Here is a 25,247-nt window from a genome sequence, read left to right as displayed (position 1 = left end):
AAAAGGTATTATGTCCATGTACAACTAAAAAAATAATAATAATTGTTAAAAAATATATTTTAAAGAGAGGAATGAAAACACTCAGAAACACAAAATTTGTGATTTCAATTCCCACTGGACACATACCTCCACCTTGATGGCACATCGTCCAATGGCCCGCACAGCTTTTCGAACAAAGTCCACATCTACCTCAGTGGCATATTCTTTCAGTTCTGCCAGAACCTGTCAAATATTGAGGAAGTAGGTAATAAATAAGGATTCTAAAATAGCAACCTCACTTCTTCTGAAGGCCAGACCTTAAGCTCTAAGTCACCAGACCTTAAGGTCTAAGTCATCATACATTTGAGACTACTTAAAGTCTGACCTGAGCAATGTTGGCTTGGGATGCCAGACGAATCATAATGTCCAGTTTCTCTAATTTAACATAGATGGGATCATTGTACTTTACAAAGAAGACTTTTATTTCCTGCTTTAAGATTTCAGGCCTGTGGAACACATAAACACAAAAAGGGGAGGTAAAGGCACATATTTATTGATATATCCTTCTGAGTCTGTATTAAATCTGTACCTCTTCCCATTCCACCACCCAGGAAAAAAAAAATTACAAACTTCCTCTATACTCCTCTACTTTTTCTTTGCAATGCTAGAATCAAACCCTGTTGTTCTGCTATATAACATTTTCATAAATTTAAAAAAAGATTAACAATGACCTATCAAATATTGATATTAAACTTATTTCAAAATTACAAACACTTTAATCACCAATTCACTATTTCCAACCTTTTTTGGACAATTAGGTTGATGTTCCTCAGGGCAACATATTGCACTTCTGGCTCCCCAGATAGCAAAGTGACAAGTGGAGGAGCTAACTTCTTCAGCAGCATATTATAGTAGTCAGAATCCTTGGGTAACAACTCTAGAAACTTCATTAGGACTTTCACCGCTGAAAGCACCACGGCTGAGTTGGCATGGGACAGCCGGGGAGTTACCCGCTCACAGATGCTGAGGGCAGAAAAGGAAAATTAATACCTTAGGTTGTAATTTCTTTGCTCAATCCATTTTATGAGGTAATGCTCAGAGTCCCATGGCCCAGGTATCAAGAAATTAAAGAATCAGTTAGAAAAGTCAAATCTCCATGCTTAGTCAAATGGGGATCCAACACTGCAGAAGCTTCATTCCCAGAAAACTACAGGCAGAGCAGGGATATCAGAAGACATCAGGAAACCAGCAACAGGGAATGTTCAAACTGGAAGGAAATTAGTGATACCCCAAACACTTGAGCTCATGCCATTTACCTTCTGGTTTTATAGTCCTCTTTTGTCTCCCCATATTATGTTAGGGCTCCCTGCCTCACAGCCCATTTCTACTCAACCTATAAGAAGTCAAATTAAGCATTCTGCGAGTTATTTCGTAGTAAGAGACAACAACCCACTTGTGATTTAAGGTTTCACTGTAAGATAGAGGAGAGAAGTGAGTTGGCAAGAAAAACTACCCAACTCATGCCTCAGGATAATAAGAAAAGTTCTGAATTTTTTTTTTAAATATCAGAACATCATTGTAATATTCTCCCAACTTCTTCCCCTTCTCCTAGTCCCTGCCACCTATCCATAGATGCCTCATGAAATATTGGATATTTAATTATCTATGCAGTGTTCTCAGGAACTAATCTATTTTTGATAGTTCTGGACAATATAACTTTCCTTAGCTTACTATCTATATTAAGAATACAAGATATGCAGGCTATGTTATTCTCTCCTATACCTACTTGGCTGATTCCTCACCTTACTGATATCACCTTCTCAGTAAGCCTTCTCTGACTACTCTTCTTAAAAACTACAATCCCTCACCTCCAAATGCCTAGCATTTCTTAATCTTTTCCTTTCTTTGTTTTACTTGCTAGCACCTATCACCATCTGACATATTACATATTGTATCATATTATGCATATTATACATACTCCTACACCCATCCCTCAGAATAAATCCTCCATGAGGATCCTGAGTTTTGTCGGTTCACTGCTGTATCCTTGGAGCCTACAGAGTACCTATCATACAGCATGGGCTGAATATTTACTGAGTGAATGCATGGATGAGTGTTAATGTCAATAACCAACAAAAAATAAAATTCTAAGTAAAGTTATTTCCACATTTTGTACTTTCAGTGATGGAAGAAAAATATTGGAGGTGTTAGTTAAGTCCATAGGGAATAATTTCCTGGTGAACTGAAGAGTGTTTACATTCTAATAGCTTGGAAATCAGTTTCAGCCAAACAAGGAAGGTTCTTATTTAACATAATTAAAATGTCAACTTTAATGAAGAGCCAATGTTTCTTCAGAAGTATCTGCCTAGTACATTGCCTACATACACAAAATGCTCAATAAAAATTGGTGATAAATAAAAAATATGTATGTGTAGATGAATTCAGTAGTCATTTCTAACAGTAAAGGAAAATCTGTAACACTAAGGAAGTAAAGGGCTAAAAAGATCAAGATGTGATTTCCAAAATCTCCAAATTCAGACTGATATGATTTCTATAGGTAATGGGAGGCAGCATATATTTTGCTAACTTTAGCATGCTTTTTCTAGTACTAAATTATAGGTATAGTTCAGTTATATAACTACAGTATGAAGTCACTTACTATGTATCAGAATGAAAAGTGTTATCACTGCAAACATTCAATAACCTTTTATTTGCCAAATGGCTAGGAACTAAGACATGGGAGACAATGAGGGAGGTTTAACAAAGGTACTGCTCAAATAAGAAATGAAAAGCATACATTTCTTAGAAAGTGTTATTTTTGGCATGGTTTACTCCACAACCTAGAATGTTCCTGAATTCAGTGAGAAAATGTTTTGAGGATAACAATGTCTACCCCACATGTCCCTCAATTTCCTCAATCATAAAGACTATGATTCTAACAGTAGAAACTATAACTTATTGAATCTGGCAAGACTCTTAGCTATTATCCAGGAAAACAGACTGACCTCTGAGCTTCCCGATCATCTTTAGGGTTGTAATTAGACAGGCAGTCCAGGATGAAAATCTGGCCCCATTCTGTGCACTCATTTAGAGCTGTCAGCAGCTTATTAATGTTCTGAGGATTCAGATCAAGTAAGTTGCTGTTTGGGTGAGACTCACTGATTTCAGATAATGCTGCCACAGCATTAGCCACCACCTGGGAAACAAACAGATATGACCTTGATGCACCCAGAACAGCACAATGATGTCCAACACTTATTCAACCTTTGCTGGATCACTTTATAGATCTCAACTCATAACCATTCCTGGACATTTTACCTAGTCAGGCAAATATACATATTTTTAAATATATTTTTAATATATATTTTTAAAACATATATAAGACACCAGTAATAATATATATAGCTTCCTAGTGGTCAAGGCAATCCAGAATTATATCTATTAGCAGAGTCCACATGTTTTATTATAAAAATGTACATTAACTATTCTAATAGTACTCAAATTATAAAGACATACTAACAGCCATAAAAATGAAGTCTAAATAAGAAATATATATATCAAATAATGGGAAAATCTAGGTCAATTTTTTTTTTGGTATTGGAGATTGAACTCAGGGTGCTTTGTCACCAAGTCACATTCCTAGCTCCCCCTTTTTTCTAAATATATTTATTTTTTAGTTGTAGTTGGACACAATACCCCTGTTTTATTTGTTTATTTCTATGTGTGCTAAGGATCAAACCCAGGGCCTCCCATGAACTAGGCGAGCGCTCTATTGCTGAGCCATAACCTCAACCCTCTTTTTATTTTTATTTTGAGAGGGTCTCACCAAGTTACTTAAGGTCTCGCTAAATTGCTAACACTGGCTTTGAAAATTAATGATCTCCCTACTTTAGCCTCCCAAGTCACTAGGATTACAGATATACACCACCACACTTGGCTCAGACCAAATTATTTTATAGATGTGTATGCATAATGAGGAGGTGATAGTGTTGATCATAGTATAAGTCTTGTAATAGGAAAAGGTGGACTTGAGACCAGCTGCTAAGAGAATATATAACTCTGAAGATTTGGTTTCCTTGGCTGAAAACTAGGGAAAACTGAATCCATCTCATAGGTTAATTAAGTTTGAGAATAAAAAAATCAAATGACATATGTAGAAGTGCTTTAGATAGTCTTATACAAATTTAAGATGGTTATACTTCCATAGTTCATTAAGTATAAGTTATAGTTTTTCACATTAAGATCTCTGAAATTGGTATGCATTTTACAATCAATGGCCTGGCAGTTTAAGAGAAAACTTTTCAGGGTGGGGATTTAGCTCAATGGTAGAGAGCTTGCCTAGCATATGTGAGGCCATGGGTTCAATCTCTAATAACATAAGAGAAAAACAAAAGAAAGAAAACACTTTTCTTTTCTAGTAACACAAAAAATAATCATGTATCTTATAACCAATGAAACTGTAGACTCAATGAACAGTATTCCAAATATATCCTTGTTTCAGAGTACAGTAAATTAAAAATTGCTATCCTAGATAAGAAAATACACCTTCATCTGAACTCAAATTTGTGAATTATGTAGTTACAAGATGAAGTCAACACTATCAAAATTAGATTATTTCTAATATAACTAAAAATCTATAATCAATGAACATCTAGTTATTAAAAATTAAAAAAACACTCAAAATCTCACAAAAATATTATCCTACAGCCATGAATAAGCGAATTTTAAAATGTTTTGCAGTAAGAATCCAGTGTTACTAAAGATTAACAAGGTGAAGCTGGATATACATCTGCTCAAGTATAATGACACGACAGGGCTGGGGTTGTGGCTCAGTGGTAGAGCGCTTGCCTTGCATGTGTGAGGCACTAAAAAATAAATAAAGGTATTGTGTCCATCTACAACTAAAAAAAAATTTTTAAATGACATGACAACTTCAGCAAATATATATATATATAAATTATTCTCAAAAAATGTCAACCCAGCCAGGCACAGTGGAACACGCCTGTAATCCCAGCAACCTGGGAGGCTGAGGCAGGAGGATCCAGAGTTCAAAGCCAGCCTCAGCAAATTAGTGACACCCTGGTCTCTAAATAAAATATAAAAAAGGGCTGGGGATGTGGCTGCTCAGTGGTTGAGTGATCTTGAGTTCAATCCCTTGTACCAAAGGGGGAAAACAAAATTTAAAAAAACCTTGAGAAATGGAGTTTAGAAACAATCAGAACTTATAGTTCATTAGCTTCAAAAAACGTAGTGGCTATAATTTAGCTACTGGTTTTAATATCTACATTATATGCATAGCTTGAAGATTATTCTACTATATGATTTTGCCTTAAAGTTAAATGAAGAGAATTTAACAAATAATACACTTATGATACTACCCATTATTATGTAAAAGATAATGACGGCATAAATAGAATAATCTTGAACTGTAATATGGTGGTTAGAACAAAGATTCCAAGATAAAAATCTCAGACCCACTTAGTAAAAGATTATGTGAAAACTAAAAGGCATAAGAAGACTGAAATAATCCCCTCTGTGTATTTCATGAGCAGGAAAAGATATTTTATTTCTCATGCTTAATTAAGTCGATTAATCTTATTTTAGTGTAAAAAATCAGAATGTCATATTGGAAGATCAAATGCCTATTCTGATCTACTGCTGCCAATACATGCCCAATCTTGATTTCCAGTTGTCTAAAATAAGCCTCCTACTACAATTACCATTTCTGCTAGTGAAATTCTTTTGTTTTTTTTTCTTTTAAGCTAAATAAAAAGGCCCTATAATAGAAAACAAAAAAGAAAAGGCAAGAATTGGAATTTCTAAAAAGAACAAGAATAGAACAGAAGGATGCTAAACAGAATGAGCAATTAAAATTCCTCTGTTATCATCGGCAACTGGAAATTAAACTGAGTATATAATGAAGCTAATGAAGTATAAGTTCTGATTGTTTAAATAGGCAACTTCGGACTGGGGATGTGGCTCAAGCGGTAGCGCGCTTGCCTGGCATGTGTGCGGCCCAGGTTCAATCCTCAGCACCACATACAAACAAAGATGTTGTATCTGCAGAAAACTGAAAAATATTGAAATTCTCTCTCAATAAATAAATAAATAAATAGGCGACTTCACTTATCGTCATATTAAAACAAGAGAGATAAAAGTCAGTCCTACTTGAAGATATAGAAAGATCAGATCAAAAGATTAAACTGTTGAGCAAAGATAATGAAGAGAACAGTGATCAATGTCAGTCACTGCCTGTGTCAGTGACAGGCTAGAGGGGATGCCCTCCTGCCCTGTGCCAAACCTCTGCTCCTCTAAAATTCCTAGAGATTCTTTCCATTCTAGCTCTCACTTTTATCTCCTAATCTTCACATCCAGACAGTTATGTTTCCAGAAATGTCCTGAGACAGGCCATGAGGAAGTGCTTCAAGTCCTCCTAGTTAGTGAACTGCCTCCTCTACTCTAATGGAAACCTGAAATAAGCAGTCACATTAAATCTGAGATAAAGAAAAGGACTGTCTTTAAGAGAGCAACTAGGTGGCAAAGACCATCATTTGTTGATGCTTACACTATGTGTCTTTGGAATTTTGTACTTTGAACACATATTGTTTGTTTTTAAAAAATAAACTTTTAAAATTACAGATTGAAATTAAAATTTACTTCTCCAGACAATAATATAATATCATAAGCATGGGATTTAGTTAAAAAAATCACAGAACAACAAATTCAACCCTTATAGTAACTGCCTTAATTTCCCTAAAATATTAAAACAAAGTTATGCCCTTTCACTTGATACAGCACTTTGATTTTGAATTGTTAAGATAATCATATGCAATGTATCCTCCCTAGAAAACTGGCATTTCTTAGGAAACATTGCTATAATGTTAGAAAAGTTAGTTTCTAACACAGAAAGGGAGTTGGGAAACAAAGATTTGCTTTGAAAACAAATTTATAAATAGGGTTTCTTAAATGAGCTTTCTCAGTACATGAACTGACTTATAAAAAGTTGGCTTGCAGGTTTTACAAAGAAATATGCCCCATTGTAGTAAAAAAACAATCAAACCCCAAAAACCTACCTTCTTTTTCATCTTGCCTCCTAATTATGGTTAAGTTCTAAACATCCCCCCTACCCTTTCCCTTCATAGACCTAATGCAATATAGATATAGGTATTAAAAACTTTATATATACATATGTCCACAAAAGCATATGTAGATACTCATAAAGTCACACTCCTAGACAAATCTTTTTTCTGCCTTATCAACAGACTTCTTTGTTGGTTGATTGGTTTGTACTATTAGGGATTGAACCAGAGGGCTCTACCACTGGTTTTTTTTTTTTTTTTTTAAACAGCCACAGCCTCCCCCTTTAATATTTAATCTTTGAGATAAGGTCTCGATAAGTTACCCAGGAGGGGCTATTGAACTTGCAACCCTCCTGACTCAGCCTCTTGAGTAGCTGGTATTACAGCCATGCACCATTATGCCCAGAAGATGTCTCTTCTATTTGATAGTTCTTTATGGACCCCTGGAGTCATCTCAACTTTTTGTTAAGGTAAGCAATTTGTATTTTGGCTTTCTTTACATTATGCCTAATCAAGTTATATTCCCAAGGGATAAAAGATTATAATAGTTAAAAAAATTATTGGAACTTACTACATGCCATTAAATCCTCATTAAAAACTCGGAGGTGGTTGCTATTAAAATTCACCTGCTCTGGATAAAAAAACAGGCTTAAAAGCTCAGTGACTTGCTTAAGGTCAATGCAGCCAAAAAAAGATATTGCTTGAACGTAAACTCAAGGTCCATGTCTGATTCCAGTACCTGAGTACTTACTAATCACTCTTGTCTCCAGCATTTACATAAGTCCCTAGATCTGTGAACTTCAACTGAGAGAAAGGGAGAAAAGCAGCACAGGGAGAAAGATAATAGAAGCAAAACATCAATTCACAATAGCTAAATTGTGGAACCAACCTAGATGCCTTTCAGTAGATGAATGGATTTAAAAAATGTGGTATATACACATAATGGAACATTACTCAGCATTAAAAGAGAATAAAATCATGGCATTTGCAGGTAAATGAATGGAGTTGGAGAATATAATGCTAAGTGAAATTAGCCAATCCCAAAAAAACAAATGTCAAATGTTTACTCTGATATGAGGATGCTAATCTATAATGGGGATGGGTAGGGGAGCATGGGAGGAATGGAGGAACTTTAGATAACGCAAAGAGGAGGGAGCAGGCATGGGGGTAGGAAAGACAGTGGAATGAGATAGACATCATTATCCTAATTACATGTATGAAGACACAAATGGTGTGACTCTGTGTGCAACCAGAGACACGAAAAACTGTGCTCTATATGTGTAATATGAATTGAAATGTATTCTGCTGTCATATATAACAAATTGGAATAAATTTTAAAAAATTATTTCCAGAGAGGTGACATGAAGATTTATATGAAGACTTTTCTTCTTTGTATATTTCAGAGATAATCATATCCTATCAGTACTTAAAGTAGCAAAATTTACTATTCAGCTATAAAATCTGATTTACAAGCTTTATCTATTTCATATGCAGAAATTCTGAGGACATAAATTTGACCTCATTTTTTTTTTAAAGGAGCAAGCTAGAACCGTGGGTATGGTTAGAATAAAAATGATTCTTAAAAAAGAATTCTAGGAGAAAGTCTAGATACATACTTGGAGTGGAATATTATAGACAGAAGCATCTTTGTGAGAAACCTCACACATTTCTCTGTCCCTTAGAATGCTTTTCACCCTACACTCTAATTTCATTCTCCTTCATAACCTAAGAACCCAAGAAACATCATTTTTCTGTAATGGTGATTTCCTCCTATTAATTAAACTAGTATTTGGAGGGCTTTGATTTCTAACAATGAACTTCAAGGTTACAATAGTCTGAAAAAATTTATGCTTCGGTTTTTCTGTTCAGTTTATAATTTTTTTTTTTTGCAGGTGGGTGTCAATGACAACCTGAATAAAGTGAAAAAAATTGAAAGCAATAAGATAACTGATCAAAACTGTTTCCATATGAAGAAACATGTGGTTTACATATTTTCATCCATTAAACAACAGTTTAGAAAATTGTCATCTCCTTTACAGAGCGGCCTCAAATGACATGTAAAAAACAAGGCAAAATGCACTTAATCTAAGAATTTCAGTCATTATTCTCTCCTCATAGACACAATGATTGTGTAGTACCAGTAAAATGTCTCCCCCTCATAAACAAGTAAATTTTGAAGCTTATACTATAAGCCAAAATACTGTCCAAAAACACCAACTGAAAACAAGTCGACCACATCGTGTTCCATAATATTCCATTTTCCCAATGTTCTTCCTTGGAATGAAAGCTAAAATTGCCTAGTTGAGCCAACATACCTCATGGCAAGAAAGTCTGATTACTTATTAACAAGCAAGATTAACAAATAATAAAATTCATTTTATGTGGCTTAAGATATAGTCTGACAAAATGCAAATATTCTCAAAGGCAAAACACTACAAATAAATACCAACAGAAAAAAAGTGTTCCCCTAACAAAGAGTTACTTAGCCCAAAGGTTCTAAAGTTCATGAAAGCATGCTGCAATATGATCCAAACAAAGCCTTCTCTCTCACACCACTTATGATTTCCCTTTTGAGAGTAAAATATTCCCATGCCAAATTAGAGCCTTGAGATCATCTTAAAGGAAAATGAGAATCAACTTTCAACTTCTGGTAAGCAACTCAAACTATACATACAACAGATTCAGTTTTTAGGAAATTTCTGATGAGAACTGCTTCAAAGGTCTATTTTACTTTGTAAAAATAATTCTGCAATGATATGGTAAGTAATAATATAAAGTTCATTTGTTGTAAAATTGTCCTCAACTATTAAAATTTTAATCTTTAAAATCACTAATATCCAGCACCACAATCACTATACAAAAGAGAATATATGTTTGTCATTATTGTAGCTTACTCTATAGTAGGTTTAGTATTAGAGCTCTGCAAGTCCTCTGTCCTTTTTATAATAAACTTTTTTAAAAATTCTTTTTAATTGTAGATGGACACAATAACTTTATTTTATTTGTTTATTTGTAATGTGGTGCCAGGGATGGAACCTAGTGCCTTACGCATGCTAGGCAAGCACTCTACCACTGAGCCACAACCCTGGCCCCATGTCCTTTCTTAAAAAAAATATATATTTTTTTAGTTGTAGATGGACACAATACCTTTATTTTTTTATGGTGCTGAGGATCGAACCCAGTGCTTTCCACATGCAAGGTGAGCACTCTACCACTGAGCTATATCCCTAGTCCCAAGTCCTCTGTCCTTTAATGCTCACAACAATCCTATGACAGAAGAACTATTTTTAATCTCCATTTTACAGATGAGAATACTAAAGCTTAGGGAAACCATACAGCTAAGAAATGGCAGAACCAGTAATCAAACTCAAGTCTGGTTCCAGAGCCTGAATTTTAAATATTTTGCTACAGCCACTAGGAAAAAAAAAAAACTTTCTGAACTGTTTTTATAACTTTTCTGTAAATTTAAATTAATCCCCCTGCAATGAGATTATTTAAAAAAAAAACCCTAAATTGGCAGTAATATGATACGGTAAAAACAATGATTTTAAGAGAAGAAAAAAAAAAGTTGAAAACAATTTCCACAAAGTGTATTATATAATAGGGTGGGGGGGGGGAAGTATTCACTTTCTCCATAAGCAGAAACAGAAAAGTGCTCAGATCAAGTAATGGGAAATTCAAGACTGTGGGCCTGACATCAAAGCAGTCTCCAATGAGTCCACTTACTCAACACTTCAATTCTGCAGAAATTAACAGCAGTTCCTCCTTTAGAATCAAATGTAACTTTAGTCACTTGAGAAACTCAAGACACAGACTGAGCAAATCACCTATATTACTTTCAAATGCCTAACATAATGACACTCATACACGCCTAAAATTCCACAAGTTCCCTAACTTCTTTATGGACATTTGGTATGAGTAACAAGCTGCATTTCTAATTTCACCAATTAATATTTTAATTGTATTACTATTACTTATTAAAATATATTTAAGAATTGAAGAAATCCCATTATTAAGGCACTAAATTGACATATTTACTTTTTTCTACACAGTTTAAACCTATCTTTGACAATTTAACACAGTCCCCATTAATACCAAATATATTCGGACAAAAATCTTCCTTGAGCTTAGAAAATAATCTAGACAGACTTAACTTCTTCAGTATTATCATCTTAAACTAACAACAAACCACTGCACAAGATTTCTAAAGCCTAAATAAAAATTATAACAACCAAAGGTGTATATTAAATATGTTCAAGAATAGTTGCAGTTTATTAAATATTTGATACATGTCAGGCATTATTTAAATTTTAAATAAATTATTCCTCCATCTTTAAAATAATCCAGTAAAATAAGAATTTTACAGATGAGAAAAGTGAAGCTCATTTTAAATAACTTGCTGAAAGACACATTTTTAGCTGTCAGCCAACCCAGAACTCACCTCAGAGCCATAGCAGCCACTCTGGCTCTGAGGTCTACACAGGCTGAATATCCTTTATCTGGAATGTTTGGAACCAGATAAATGTTTGGAAATGTTTTAAATTTCTTATTTTTTCAAATTTTGGAATATCTGAAAAGTATTACACAAGTAATAAGCTATTCAGGGATGGGACCCAAGTCTAAAAACACAATTCATTTTTTAAAATATTTTTTTTTAGTTATCAATTGACCTTTATTTTATTTATTCATATGTGGTGCTGAGAATCGAACCCAGTGCCTCACACTTGCTAGGTAAGCCCTCTACAACTGAGCCACAACCCTAGCCCCACACAATTCATTTTATTTCACATATACCTTATACACAGCCTAAAGATTACTTTAAACTATAGTTTCAGAGTGCTGACATCTTGAATGCAATTCATCACAGAGTAAGTTTTCCACTTGTGGCATCATGTCAGTGCTCAAAAAGTTCCAGATTTTGAAGCATTCTGGATATTCACATCAAGGGATGCTCAAGCATCTAATCTCTAAGGTTTTATGATCTAGACACTATTGATAGTTAGGCCTGGTAGGGGTGAGTGTGGGGACACACTATCCTCTGCACTGTAGGTTGTTTAAAGCATCCCTGGACTCTACCCACAAGATGCCAGTAGTTTTCCTCCCATCAGTTATGACAACTAAATGTTTCCAGACATTTTCAAATGTCCCCTGGGGAACAAAATTACCCCTGGTTGAGAACTATTATCACAATCATATGCTGCATTCTATGTGTTGGCTAGCACACAGTTGAAATACATACCTTCTTCTAAGAAGAAAAATGTTTTCATAAAATGGTTTTTCAGCAAAAGTTTTAATTAATAGAAGATGGCAGTGGCTCAGGAGGCTGAGGCAGGAGGATCACAAGTTCAAAGCCGACATTAGCTACTTTATGATGGCCTAAGCAACTCAGGGAGACCCTGTCTCAAATATATATATATAAAAAAAAATACTATACCAGATCTAAGTTAAGACTGTTTTGAGTATGTTGCTTGTGCAAAAGAACCTTCAGCAAATTAAAAAAAAACTTTTTTTTACTAATTAGTCTACACGCCAGGCAAGGGGACGCACACTTGTTAATCCCAGTGGCTTGGGAGTCTGAGAAAGAAGAATAACAAGTTTAAGGTCAGCCTCAGAAACTTAGAAATAAATAAAAAACAAAGGAGTAGGATGTGGCTCAGTGGTAAAGTGTCTCTGGGTTAAATATCTAGTGCTAAATCATCATTATCAGTTTACACTTCTGCAGAAATCAAGCAATAGAAAAGGGATACTCCCTGCTCTTGAGACTGACAGAAGGCCTAGATGACAAAGATCAAAGGAACTCTGCAGTAAGCCAAAGGGCCTCAGGAAAACTAAGATCAAAAATAAAAAGCAAAGCATGTATGGTGGGGCTATCCAGGGAGTCCCTTGAGGAGATTTTTACATGAATATGCTAAGTAGAAATACCCCCAAAATGATTTTGAGAGCTAAATAAAAACCATAGGAAGAAAAAAAAATCCTAATGTATGAATAAAAACTAGAGGATACTCACTATCATCTAAAGTGCATTTTTTTCTTGTATACATACATATATTTGTGACATAATATTTTAAAATTTTTGAAATTGTGAAGAAATCATGGAGGTTACTTTCCTGTAACTTCAAAGTGCTTCCTCATCTGGAATAAAGGTTTGCTTTCAAAATAATGAACAAAATTTACAATTGAAAATAACCCTAATTCCCTTAGAACAGATTTCACTGTATCAATCTGTATAGATTATCAAAGGAATCAGCACCTTTTAAATTAATATCGTAGTGACATTAGCCTTTGCCTAATGTCTATTAAAATGACTGTAGTAACAGCTATGACCTTATAAAACAGGTGTATTAATAGGCAATTTTTATGCAAAAGCTCAAGTAATACTTGCAACAACTCTCCAAGAGAGTACACTTCATTTTTCAGAAGAGAAAATAGACTTAAGAAAATTAAGCAATGTGAACATAAAGTCCTAGCTTAATAGAGTGAGAATTTATTACTTCAAAGTCCACCTTTTTCTATCAACTTGTATGTCACTGAAATTCAGCTTTAACTAAAGTATAAATGGCAAAACAACTGCAGAAAACAAGGTGTATGATACTCCCCCAAAAAGACAAAGTAAAAATATAATAAAGTTCTATTATTTCAGCAAGGCACAATACTACTTGGAACAAGACTGGAGGCCAACATAACCTCAAGAGTTTTTTTTTTTTTTTCTTTTTTCCCCCAATTCTGGGAATCAAACCAGGCCTTGCTAGGCAAACACACTACCACTAAACACATCCCCAGTGCTTTTTAAGACGGGGTCTTGCTAAATTACCCAGGATGGCCTTGAATTTGTGACACTTCTGCCTTGGCCTCCTGAGTTGTTGGGATTCAAAGCATGCACGACTGCACCCATTTGAGCTGTTAGCTCTTGGTCAACATTTTACTCTCATATTAGGAGATTTCAAAGTCATTCTGCAGATACTCTAGTGCTTTCACATATAGGATGCCCTTTGAAGTGCTTCCTCAGAAAACTAAGGCAGAATGCCCTTGAAGTGTTCATTTCTAGAGTGAGTCTACTACTGGTGCCCGCTGCTGCCACCGTGTGGAGCAGCCTCTGAAACAGCAGAAGAACAAAACCACTCCTCAAGAACAATAAACTAAGGACTCATATCCATCACAAGAATAAGAGGATTAAGATGATTTCATAATAAAACAGTATCCAGATAATTAAAGACATATATAAATTCAAAATAGTAGCTGGTTTACAACCTTGGAAATGAGCTATGCAAAACAAAAAAATAGCAGCCACTTCGAGAAAATGAAACAGATTTATATAAACACACATATTTAAAGTTTGTTGTGTACATACTAGGTCAAAACCCTGGCTACATTACTACTTGCTGCATGACTTTAGGATAGTTCTTTTGTTTTTTTAATATTTATTTTTTAGTTTTCGGCGGACACAACATCTTTGTTTGTATGTGGTGCTGAGGATAGAACCCGGGCTGCACGCATGCCAGGTGAGCGGCTACCGCTTGAGCCACATCCCCAGCCCTTTAGGATAGTTCTTTAGTCTCTATATACATCTCTTGATCTATAACATGGAATAACTTCTATTTCACAAGGCAGATCTGAGAACTAATTGAAATACTGTACATAAATGTATTATTGTGCCTGGAATAGAAGGCATTTAAGTATTTCTTTTCTTAATGACATAAGATCTTAAAAATTCATGAGGTGTTTTGAGCTACTGAACCTTATATTCTACCTTTACACCTTGGAAGTTAATCTATCTAGTTACTTAGTTACTCAATCTAATTCTTAGCAGCATTTGATCCTACTGATAAAAAGAACATCAGTGTGATGATTGTAATATTTCATATACGGTTACATTTTATAATTGTGATTTCATTTTTAGGATTAAAAAGCAGGGCATAGAGTTGAGGTTAAAAGTATGGATTTATGAGCTAGAACTGTGGCTTACTGGCAGAGTGCTTCCTCACATGTGTGAGGCACTGGGTTCGATTCTCAGTACCACATAAAAATAAAATTATTGTGTCCATCTACAACTAAAAAATATATTTTTTAAAAAAAGTATGGATTTAAAGTCAAAAGTAAGTACAGTTGTACAAGTGCTGGCTTTTAAGTCCAACCTTTTCAGTGCTTCACTAAAACAGCAAGAAAAAAGGAGTCAAATGATTTGACTATGCATAACAAGACCAGGACAAGAGTAAGGCAAGTGAAGCACTATTGGCATGAAATTTAAGAATACAGCCAGTACTTAAGTGAATCTCTCCTTTTTTGGGGGGGTGGGGGGGTAATCAGGGATTGAACTCAGGGGCACTCGACCACTGAACCACATCCTCAGCCCTAATATTTTATTTTAGAGACAGGGTATCACTGAGTTGCTTAGTGCCTCGCTTTTGCTGAGGCTGGCTCTGAACTCGTGATCCTCCTGCCTCATGAGGATTCTGAGCCTGTAGGATTACAGCCATTTGTCACTGTGCCTGGCTGTCCTATCAGAGAAAACTGCTATTGCTACTGAGAAATCTCACAAGAATGTAAAAAGACTTTCTATTAAGTGGACAGTAGATTCAATAACTGGGTAGCTAATGACATCTAGCTCTTGGAAAATTTTGAGACAAAGACCAAAAGAATGGGCTAAGAATGTAGCTCACGGGCTGGGGATGTGGCTCAAGCGGTAGTGCGCTCCCCTGGCATGCGTGCGGCCCGGGTTCGATCCTCAGCACCACATACAAACAAAGATGTTGTGTCCGCCAAAAACTAAAAAATAAATATTAAAAAAAATTATCTCTCTCTCTACCCCCCCCTTAAAAAAAAAAAAAAAGAATGTAGCTCAGTGATAAAATGCTTGCCTAGCATAGATGAGGTCTGTTTTGATCCCCAACACCTCAAAAAGTAAAAATAAAAAAATATAAATTAAAAAAAAAAAAGATAAAGAGACATTCCTAAAACAGTTTTTATAAAATCTACCAAGTAACCTTAAATTTTCCCTAAAAGTAAAAATTTTTGAGAATCTCCACAAATCTTGTTACTATAAAATTAGGTTGAGAATTATTATTATTATTTTTTGTATTGTTTTAAATTTAGAGACAGAGTCTCCCTGAGTTGTTCAGTGCCTTGCCTTTGCTGAGGCTGGCTTTGAACTCTCCATCCTCCTGCCTCAGCCTCCTGAGCCACTGGGATTACAGGCGTGCAACATCATTTCCAGCCTAGGTTGAGAATTATTAAAGGTATTATAAAATTTTGATACAATAGAATAATATATTAAATTCAAATAGAAACCCATTCATGTGTTACCTGCTTAAATTACATACACCTAAGGAATGGAAAAGAAAATAAGCAAAACAAGATTGGCATGTATTGATAGTTATTGGATCTGGTAATGAGCTCTTTATCACATTCATCTATTACGTTCATATTTTCTATTCTGAATATGTTTGAAGATTCCCATAATAAAAAGCATAAATAAATGACATACATATGTTGTTTAAATGTTTTGGATGAAAGGAAACTATCCCTCTCTTCTATAACAAAAGCTTAGAATAGAGCTGTGGATGTTGCTCCCTTGGTAGAATGCTTGGCTACTATGTGAGGCCCTAAGCACTGCCAAAAACAAAACACAAAATAAAAACTGAAAAATCTTAAAATAAATCAGATAAAGAAGGCTTATTCCAGAAACTGTATTCCCTTAGTTGATCTGGATAAATATTACAAAGGTTAAAAACAAACATGCTTTTACTGCTAAACCCTTAGTCCTTAACCCAGAATTTCAAGGGTTCTGCACCCCCTCTGGAACTGGAATTGCCTGAAGGAGAATTAATTTTCATTTAAATCCACTCTTCTATTCCCCACCTCCTCTAGTGAGAGAATCAAACCCAGGGCCTCCCACATGCTAAACAAGGAGAGCTCTGAGTTATACCTCTAGCTCTCTATCCATTTTTAGCACCAATGAATATTTAATAAGTTTCCACAGGGTACATGACATTCTGCTTATCTGGTTGGTGCTTGGAACCCAAACACTTCATCTCCTTATTTGTCCTCAGAGAACTTCAAAGACAGCTGCTCTAGATAACAGTGAATCTGGAGCTAGAGTTATAGAGCTCAGTGAAAGAGCACTTGCCCGGCATGTGCGAGGCACTGGGTTTGATTCTCAGCAAAGCATACAAGTAAATAAAAAAATAAATAAAGGTACATTGACAACTAAAAAAAAATATTTAAAAAAGTAATATTGAATCAAAAGTGGTAACATAAACTCAAGTTGGTACCAGTTAAACATTCCATACAATAGATATTATTGCCTCATAAACTTATCTTAAAAAAAAGAAAAGGTGTCACATGGTGCTGCTTGGAGTGGGGGTTGTTTGTACAAACATTATGATTAAATATTACACAGGTTGTTATGCCCTTAGAGAAGTCTTGGTTCCACACTCATCCCTAAGCCTAAAGGTGACTAAAGATTCCTGATATTAGTCAGAATAATACCTTTAAAATATGTAGCTTGCTTCATTCTTTGACCTTACTACTAATCTGAAAAGATAATAAACGGAAAGCCAAGGTTACCCAGAAAATAAGTTGAACCAAATGAGACATCAAAGAAGACCTGAGTACGTAATTGGCAAGGAAGAAAAATATCTATTTCGGGCAACTTCTAACTCTTCTCTCCATTGAAAAACTTCAGCAAAAAAATAGAGGTTATCTACTGATTAACACTTAGTTATTTGTCTCCAATTAAATACTATAGTAGACAAAAAGGGGAACACTTTAAAGAAAGTGGCTATTCCTCCCTCTTCTCAGTAATGACACTTAGTGACAAATCAATTCAAATAAGTCTCAATGGTTCACTTGACCCCCTTCATTATACAATGTGTATCATCACTATATCCAGTTCAAACTCAAAAACTTTAGAAAGCTAGGCATGGTGGTACATGCTTACAATCTCACTGGCTCTGGAGGCTGAGGCAGGAGGATCACAAGTTCAAAGCTAGCCTCAGCAACTTATGGAAGCCCTAAGCAACTCTCTGAGACCCTGTATTCAAAATAAAAAACAAGAAGAGTGAGGATGTGGCTAAGTGGTTAAGTGCCCCTGGGTCAAACCCTGGTACCAAGAGATTATTTTCTTCAGATACATGTTTTTGGTATTTTCTCTTAGTATAGAAATAGAAACTGAATCAAAATGAAGAATCTTTATTGTCTAATTTTTTCTTTCTTTCTTTTTTTTTTTTTTTTTTTGGTACTTTGCCATTGAGGTACATCAGCCCAGTCCTTTTTATTTTGACACAGGGTCTGGCTAAATTGCTGAGGCTGGCCTTGAACATGCAATCTTCCTATCTAAGCCTCCCGAGTTGCTGGGATGTTAGGTATGCACTACTGCTCTTGGGAAAAATAACCTTAAAATATGTGTATGTGGGCTGGGGATGTGGCTCAAGCAGTAGCGGGCTCGCCTGGCATGCGTGCGGCCCGGGTTCGATCCTCAGCACCACATACAAATAAAGATGCTGTGTCCGCCAAAAACTAAAAAAATAAATATTAAAAAATTCTCTCTCTCCTAAAAAAATGTGTATGTATGTATAAAATTTTAAGGTAAAACCACGTGAAGAAAATGATTATAAAGTTTATTTCTGAGGAAATACAGGGGTAGGTATAATAGAAAGTTTTGTTTTAAGACTCTATAGTGCTTATATTTTGAACAATTGTCACACCTCAAAAACACTGAGGGCGAGAGGTACACAATAGTCATGTTTCCATAGGTATCTATGATCCAATGTCCCAAAGACAGGTTGTGTTAAACATGTTTTGAAAAGGGACACTTTTGGGGGGGAGGGTGTCAGGGATTGAACTCAGGGGCACTTGACCACTGAGCCACATCCCCCAGCCCTATTTTATATTTTATTTAAAGCCAGGGTCTCACTGAGTTGCTTAGCACCTCGCTTTTGCTGAGGCTGACTTTGAACTTGCGATCCTCCTGCCTTAGCCTCCTAAACTGCTGGGATTAACAAGGGGTGCACCACCGTGCCTAGCTGAAAAGGGACACATTTTAAATATTGTTCTCTTTATAAAAGCAGTTTATTACCATAGGATTTGAATCTGCTATGAGATCCCGTAGAGAATCCAGAAATCCCTGATCTTCCACCATCTGGGCATTGATATCATGGAGTTTTGCCACACAGACTGCTGCTGTTTTCCGAACATAGGGGTCTTCATCCTTTAAGCACTTGCGGAGGGGCTCACAGAGATATTCTGTAATCTTGTCCACCCGGATGCAACCCATGGTCCTAACCGCCAAGGCTCGAATCAAAGGATTGGGATCTTCACAGTCCTACAAAAACAGTATCAGTTCTGAGTAAATAAGGTAAACAGTCCAGTTGATGCAAACCACAAGAGAATATTTTAGTAATTTAAGTTTCTGGTTACACCTACAACACAACATAATCTCCCTATTCCTTTTCTAAGTAAAAGTTTTAGTTGTCTATTCAAGAGTTTAGAAGGAAGCCAGGCATAGTGGTACATATGCCTATTACCCCACCTAGTTGGATGGCTAAGGCAGGAGGATCAAAATTTGAGGCCAACCTGAGCAACTTAGCAAGAAGGAAATCACCTGTTTAATATTCAAAATAAGGAAAAGCCCAGTAGTATTTAATCCAAGGCTAGCCATATAAATCCATGCACAGCTCTAACTTTCAAAGTATGTAAATCAAAATCTTCCCAATGGATTGAACAGAAAGACAGACACACACACACAATGATTATAAAGGCACTTAACATGGAAAGATAATAGTGGCAAATATATGAAAACGGTGATTATATTTCATCTATGAACCACCAGGTGGGGAGAATGAAAGTTATCTTCCCTCTGATTTGTATTATACAGAAAAACACAAAAAAAGCCCAAAAAGTCTACAAGAAGAAAGAAACATATTGATACTTTTTCAAACTTTAAATAAAAGTTAATTTTTAGAGATGCTGTCATTTCTTTTTTTTTTTTTTTTGGTATTAGGGATTTAATCAGAGGCACTTAACCAATGAGCTACATCTCCAGCCCTTTTAGTTTTTTATATTTTGAGACAGGTCTCACCAAGTTGCTTTGAGCCTCACAAAATTACTGAGGCTGACCTTGAATTTACAGTCCTCCTGGATCCTACTGCCTCCATCTCCCAAGTCACTGGATTACAGGCATGTATTACCACACCCAGGTTTTTTTTTTCTCTTTTTTTTAATGTAAACTAATTTCCGGTCAGAGAAAAAAAAATTAATGGAAACAATCTTATTATTATGTTTATCAAATCTAATGACAGGAAAAAAAATCTATCTACTCAATTACATTAAGGCAATTTTTGAGGTTTTAAAAGTTTTTAAAGATGTGACAATAGTACTCTGGTTATATTTTTGAAAAAGATATCTTATTCTGACAAATGTAAGGATGAAATGATATGATGTATTGGCTTTGCTTAAAATTTATCTAGCAGGAAAGGGGTGTGGAGATCCCAAAACTACACATATAGGAAGTGTAATTATTAAAATTATGAGTATTTAGGAATTATAGTATGAATATTTGAAATTTTCCATAGTAAAAAAATCTTAATCAAATATTTTAAGACCTAGGAAGTGAAACGAAAGTAATACTTCCTATAGTTTCTAATACTGATGGCTGTTAAGCTAATTTCTACAAAAATAAAATACATAAAGCCACAGGTAACTAATACAATAACGATATGCCCACCTTAGTCAGCCTTGGAAGGTAAAACAGTGAGGTTTCACCTGGCTTTATTCTACCCATCTGGCAAGGATACGTGTACCAAGCAGTGCTAACAGAAGGCTCAACATATGGTTTGAACTCCGCTTGATGACACATGCTGACTTATGGAATGCTTAAAACATGAACAGTTCTACTTATCGCCAATACTTCCCTGGCAGCCTTCCTCTGAAACAGGTTGCTTATTTGCAATGCAGACACTAACTATACCAAGAGTCACTTCTAAAATGGTTATTGGAAATAGAAGGGATTGCTGCAGTCCTTGGGAAAAGTTACCTTCACAAAGCTGTTGACAGCCATGATGGCCATGTCTGGCTGACTCTTGGCATAATTCATCAAGTAGAGATACACAAGTTTCTTCAGTTCCAGGTTATCAGTCTGCATACAGTTCACTACATCTGGAAAGAGAGAACTGAGAAGGGAAAGAGAAAAAAGAAAGTAAACAGGCGTGGGTGCTAAACTGCTGGAAAATGAAGAAATGGCTTGATTCAATGATTTGATACAAGGACAGTGTCCCCATAGTGACAATTATTTGCTTGTTAAGTTTTTTGGTTTTGGTACTGGAGAGAACCTAGAGGCGCCTTACCATTACTATATTCCTTTTTATATTTTAGTCTGGGACAGGAACTCACTAAGTTGCTAATGACTTCACTAAATTGCTGAAGCTAGCCACCAATTTGTGATCCTCCTTGTTTTAGCCTCCAAAGTCACTGGGATTAGAATCACTGGGATTATAGGCATGGGTCACTACATCCAGCCACTACAGGGATGATTATCATGGAAATTAATTACTAAAGGAATTGGAGTACTGGTCCCAAGGACTCTAAATGGCTTTTTTTTTTCTTCTTTTTTTGATGGTGCTGGGGTTGAAACCTCATGCAAGCATTCTATCACTGAACTATAGTCCCAGTCCTCAAAGTAGTTTTTGAAAACAACTTGTTTTTATGAAAAATTCCAAACAAGTAGAGAGTGCAATATACAAGCCCAATGTACCCCTCACCCACAAATACTGCTACATGCCCAATCTTGTTTAATTTATGTATTCAACCTACTGCCCCTACTCTCATCCCCACATTTACTTGGTTGCTCTGGATTTTTTTTTTTTAATTTTTAAAATTTTTTGTGAGGCAGGAGTTTGAACCCAGGATCTCAAGCACTCTACCACTGAGCTATATCCCCACCCCCTGGATTATTTTAAAATAAATCCCAGACATCCTCTCATTTCATCTACAATATTTTAGTGTATCTTTCTACAAATCTTTTTTTAAAAATCAATCTTTCTCATACTAAAAAGAAAAAAAAACAGTAATTCTTTTTTTTTTGTCAGTATAAATCCACTTTTTTTTTATTTTTTATTTTTTTTTATTGGTCGTTCATAACATTACATAGTTCTTAATACATCATATTACACGGTTGATTCACGTGGATTAAGTAATTCTTGATATCAATCTACTGCAGTTTCAAAGCACTACAGTTGTTATACTTTTTAATGCTCATATTCTTCCAACTGCTGCCCCATCACTTTTTTTTTGGGTGGGGGGCGGCACTAGGGATTTAAAGGGCAATCAACTACTGAGCCCTGGCCCTCTTTATTTTGAGACAGTATCTCACTAAACTTCTTAGGGCTTTGCAAGCTAAATTGCTAAGGCTGGTTTTGAATTTGCAATCCTGTCTCAGCCTCCCAAGTCCCTGGAATTACAGGCATGCACACCATGCCCAGCCCTCCATCCTTGAACTTAATTAACTCCAGGGTCCTTGTGAAATGGCCCTGTATTTTCAGCAGTTCCTTGCCTTCTCATATGACACGATGCTTCACCCAGGCTCATCTGTACATGTCTAATACCAGATTCAGCACCAGTCATTTTTCTAATGTCCTAATTTCCTTTTAGTGAAATGTATTTACCTTTTCTTTTTTTGGTACTAGCGATTGAACCCAGGTTGAATAACCACTGAGCCATATTCCAAACTCCCTACTTCCCCTATTTTTTTGAGACAGGATCTCACAAGGCTGTTTAGAGCCTCACTTAATTGCTGAGGCTGGCTGATGCCTCAGCCTCCTGAGCACTGAGATTACAGGTGTGTGCTACTGTACCCAGCTTATTTTTAACATTACACATTCAATCAAATGAAAATGTGAGTGTCATTTAGCGAAACTCTTGCAAAGCAATTTCGCAAGATGCTGTCTCAATATTAAAAATAAAAAGGGCTGTGGGGGCTAGGGATATGGCTCAATGGTAGAGCGCATGCCTATCATGCACTGGGTTCGATTCTCAGCATCACATATAAATATATGAATAAAATAAAGGTTCAACAACATCTTTAAATTTTTTTTTTTTTTTAAAAAGGGCTGGAGATGTGATTAAGCCCCTCTGGGTTCAATCCCTGATATTAACAACAACAAAAATTTTGTGAGTGAATCAAATATAAAAGTATTTTATACCTTTCCCAAGTTCTAGTAATTTCATAATTTACATTCTCCTCTAAGCCACAGGAAAACTATCTATGTTTCTATTCACAAAGTAACACCATTAGCTTGGAGGATTAATAAGCTTGTTGGATTTTATTTATTTATTTAGCAGTGTTGGTAATTGAACCCGGGGCCTTGTGCATGCAAGGAAAGTGCTCTACCACTGAGCCACATCCCCAGCCCATGAGTTTGTTGGATTTTAAAGTATAACTACGTTATAAAAATGTATTAAAGAGACTGACAGGGGTGGCATATGCCTCTAATCCCAATGAATTGGAAGGTTGAGGGAGCAAGATTACAAGATTGAGGCTAGGTTCAGCAACTTAGTGAGATTCTGTTTCAAAGTAAATAAATAAAAGAGCTGGGCATGTAGTTCAGTGGTAGAGTGCCCCTGGGTTCCATCCCCAGTACTGTGAAAGAAACAAAAGAAAAAATTCAGGTTAACTATGGAAAGTTAGAAATTAACCTACCTCTAAGGTTTTATTAAGGTACTTTATAAACATAACATATTCCTAAATATCTTACAATAGTATAGAAGAAAAAAAAACTGTCAGTATATTTATACAGAATATTAAGAGAATGACTAAAATAGTTCCATGGTATAGCTCCTGTACACACACAAATACAGGGTACAGAAATAGGAATTATTTACAAAAGGCAAGATAGACTGCAAATTCAAAGAATCTATCACATCTCCAGTGAAGCACTGACTTCTGTTTTGAAAGGCAGCCAACTGTTTATCTGTACAATATCTCTCATAGTTTCAGGCACATGTTGATATTTAATAAATACTCCAAAATGAGTTTTCTTTCCCTTTCCTAGAAGAATAGCTCATATGCAGAATGACTTTAAAACCAGTAATTAATATGGAGCATTAACCCATTATAAACTAAAGATCCTAAATAATTCTAACAACCCACATAAGACCAAGATTTAACAGTTTAAATTCTAGAGGGAAAAAACTGTTAAGTACCATCTTATAAAGCTAGAAACATAAACTTTCCAATATGGTAGGCACTGGTCACATGTGGCTAGTCCAAACTGAGAAATGATATAAAGCACTGGATTTTGAAGACTGTGTGTGATAAATGTAATTAGACTCTCTCTTTTAAAATTGTTTATGTTGGGCTGGGGTTGTGGCTCAGTGATAGAGTGCTTGCCTTGCATGTGTGAGGCACTGCATTCAATTCTCAGTACGATGTATAAATAAATGAATAAAATAAAGGTCCATCAACAAAAACAATTTTTAAAAAATTGTTTATATTGACTGGCATGACTGTGCAGGCCTGTAATTCCAGCAACTCAGAAGGATAAGGCAGGAGATCCCAAGTTCAAGGCCAGCCTCAGGAATTTACTGAGACCCTGTCTCAAAAAAAAGGTGGGGATAAGATACTGGTAATGTAACTCACTGGTAAAACACCCTTGGATTCAATTCCCATTACCAAAATAAATAAATAAATAAAAATTTTAAAAGGGCTGAGAATAATAGAAAGCTCCTAGGTTAATTCCTAGTACCACACACAGGCACAAAATATTTATATTGATCATTTGCTGAAAGAATATTCAAGATATAATAGATCAAATAAAATTTATTAAAGTTAGTTTCATCCATTTCTTTTAAAATTACATATGTAGCTCACATTGTATGTCTACTGGACGATGCTGAGCTTGACATTACTTGCAGGAGAGATTGAACTATGATAATCTACAAATAGCTAATCTCTTTATATTCTGTTTGTGCTCTTTCCAGGAACAACTCATTCTGCATCTCTTCCAAGAAGAGTTCTTGGAAAAATTCCTATGCTTGAATCCTTCTTTTGTAGAAATTGTACTGCCTTTAATATATACATCTTATGTTCAATGTCTTTAGCAATTAGGGAAATGCAAATCAAAACTAGAATGAGATTTCATTTCATTTTACTTGGAATGGCAGCCATTAAGAATATAAATACCCAGCAGGGATAATGGT

General features: G+C 35.5%; 1 protein-coding gene across 2 annotated transcripts in view; it reads right to left on the bottom strand.

Annotated features, from left to right (window-relative positions):
* Ap2b1 (adaptor related protein complex 2 subunit beta 1) overlaps positions 1 to 25,247 on the bottom strand; it is a 115,000-nt gene that overhangs the window by 75,259 nt on the left and 14,494 nt on the right. For both annotated transcript variants that reach the window (XM_077800392.1, XM_077800393.1), the window contains exons 4-9: positions 21,088 to 21,223; positions 19,132 to 19,377; positions 2,985 to 3,175; positions 781 to 1,002; positions 365 to 485; positions 127 to 222 (exon numbers count right to left, since the gene is read on the bottom strand). In XM_077800392.1, the coding sequence (XP_077656518.1) occupies positions 127 to 222; positions 365 to 485; positions 781 to 1,002; positions 2,985 to 3,175; positions 19,132 to 19,377; positions 21,088 to 21,223 (1,012 nt within the window). The remainder of the gene's footprint in view (positions 1 to 126; positions 223 to 364; positions 486 to 780; positions 1,003 to 2,984; positions 3,176 to 19,131; positions 19,378 to 21,087; positions 21,224 to 25,247) is intronic.

Source organism: Urocitellus parryii, chromosome 7 (assembly GCF_045843805.1).
Source record: "Urocitellus parryii isolate mUroPar1 chromosome 7, mUroPar1.hap1, whole genome shotgun sequence".
Classification (NCBI taxonomy): domain Eukaryota; kingdom Metazoa; phylum Chordata; class Mammalia; order Rodentia; family Sciuridae; genus Urocitellus; species Urocitellus parryii.
This window is presented reverse-complemented; position numbering and strand designations above follow the sequence as displayed.